Source organism: Dipodomys ordii, unplaced genomic scaffold (genome assembly GCF_000151885.1).
Source record: "Dipodomys ordii isolate 6190 unplaced genomic scaffold, Dord_2.0 Scaffold54, whole genome shotgun sequence".
NCBI lineage: Eukaryota > Metazoa > Chordata > Mammalia > Rodentia > Heteromyidae > Dipodomys > Dipodomys ordii.
Window position 1 is genome coordinate 2020813 of NW_012267270.1, and position 406 is coordinate 2021218.

At 73.2% G+C, this 406-nt stretch overlaps 1 protein-coding gene across 1 annotated transcript in view; it reads left to right on the forward strand.

Moving 5' to 3' along the window:
* The first annotated feature begins 206 nt into the window (after nt 1-206).
* Nucleotides 207-406, forward strand: part of Oraov1 (oral cancer overexpressed 1) — a 10724-nt gene continuing 10524 nt past the window's right edge. The window contains exon 1 of the mRNA XM_013021108.1: nt 207-358. Coding sequence (XP_012876562.1) covers nt 309-358 — 50 coding nt within the window. The 5' untranslated portion in view covers nt 207-308. The remainder of the gene's footprint in view (nt 359-406) is intronic.

The window sequence follows — 406 nt, forward strand, 5'->3', positions numbered from 1 at the left end:
CGCCGCGTGGACCCCGCGCCCCTGCGGACCGGACGGGGCGGGGACCGAGGGGGGCGGGATCCAGAGGGGGCGTGGCTATCCATGGGGGCGGGGCCTAGCTCCACCCAGCTTTGCCAATACCCAATAGCGCATGCGTAACGGCATCGTTTTGGGCCTTCTCGCCGGCCGTCCTCTCCCGGCCTGCTCCGCGCAGCTACCCCCGGAAGTGGACTTGGCCTCTTGGAAAAGGTCGCCTCTCGGCGGCTGGGCTCCGCGGGCGCATCGCGGGGGAGCGGGAGCCCGAGCGGAGGCGGAGCGGGCGCGGCGCCATGGCCGAGAGGCAGGACATGTTCGACGCCATCGTGATGGCGGACGAGCGGTGGGTAACGAGGGCGCCGTTGCTGGGGACGCGGGGCGGGAGGGGCTG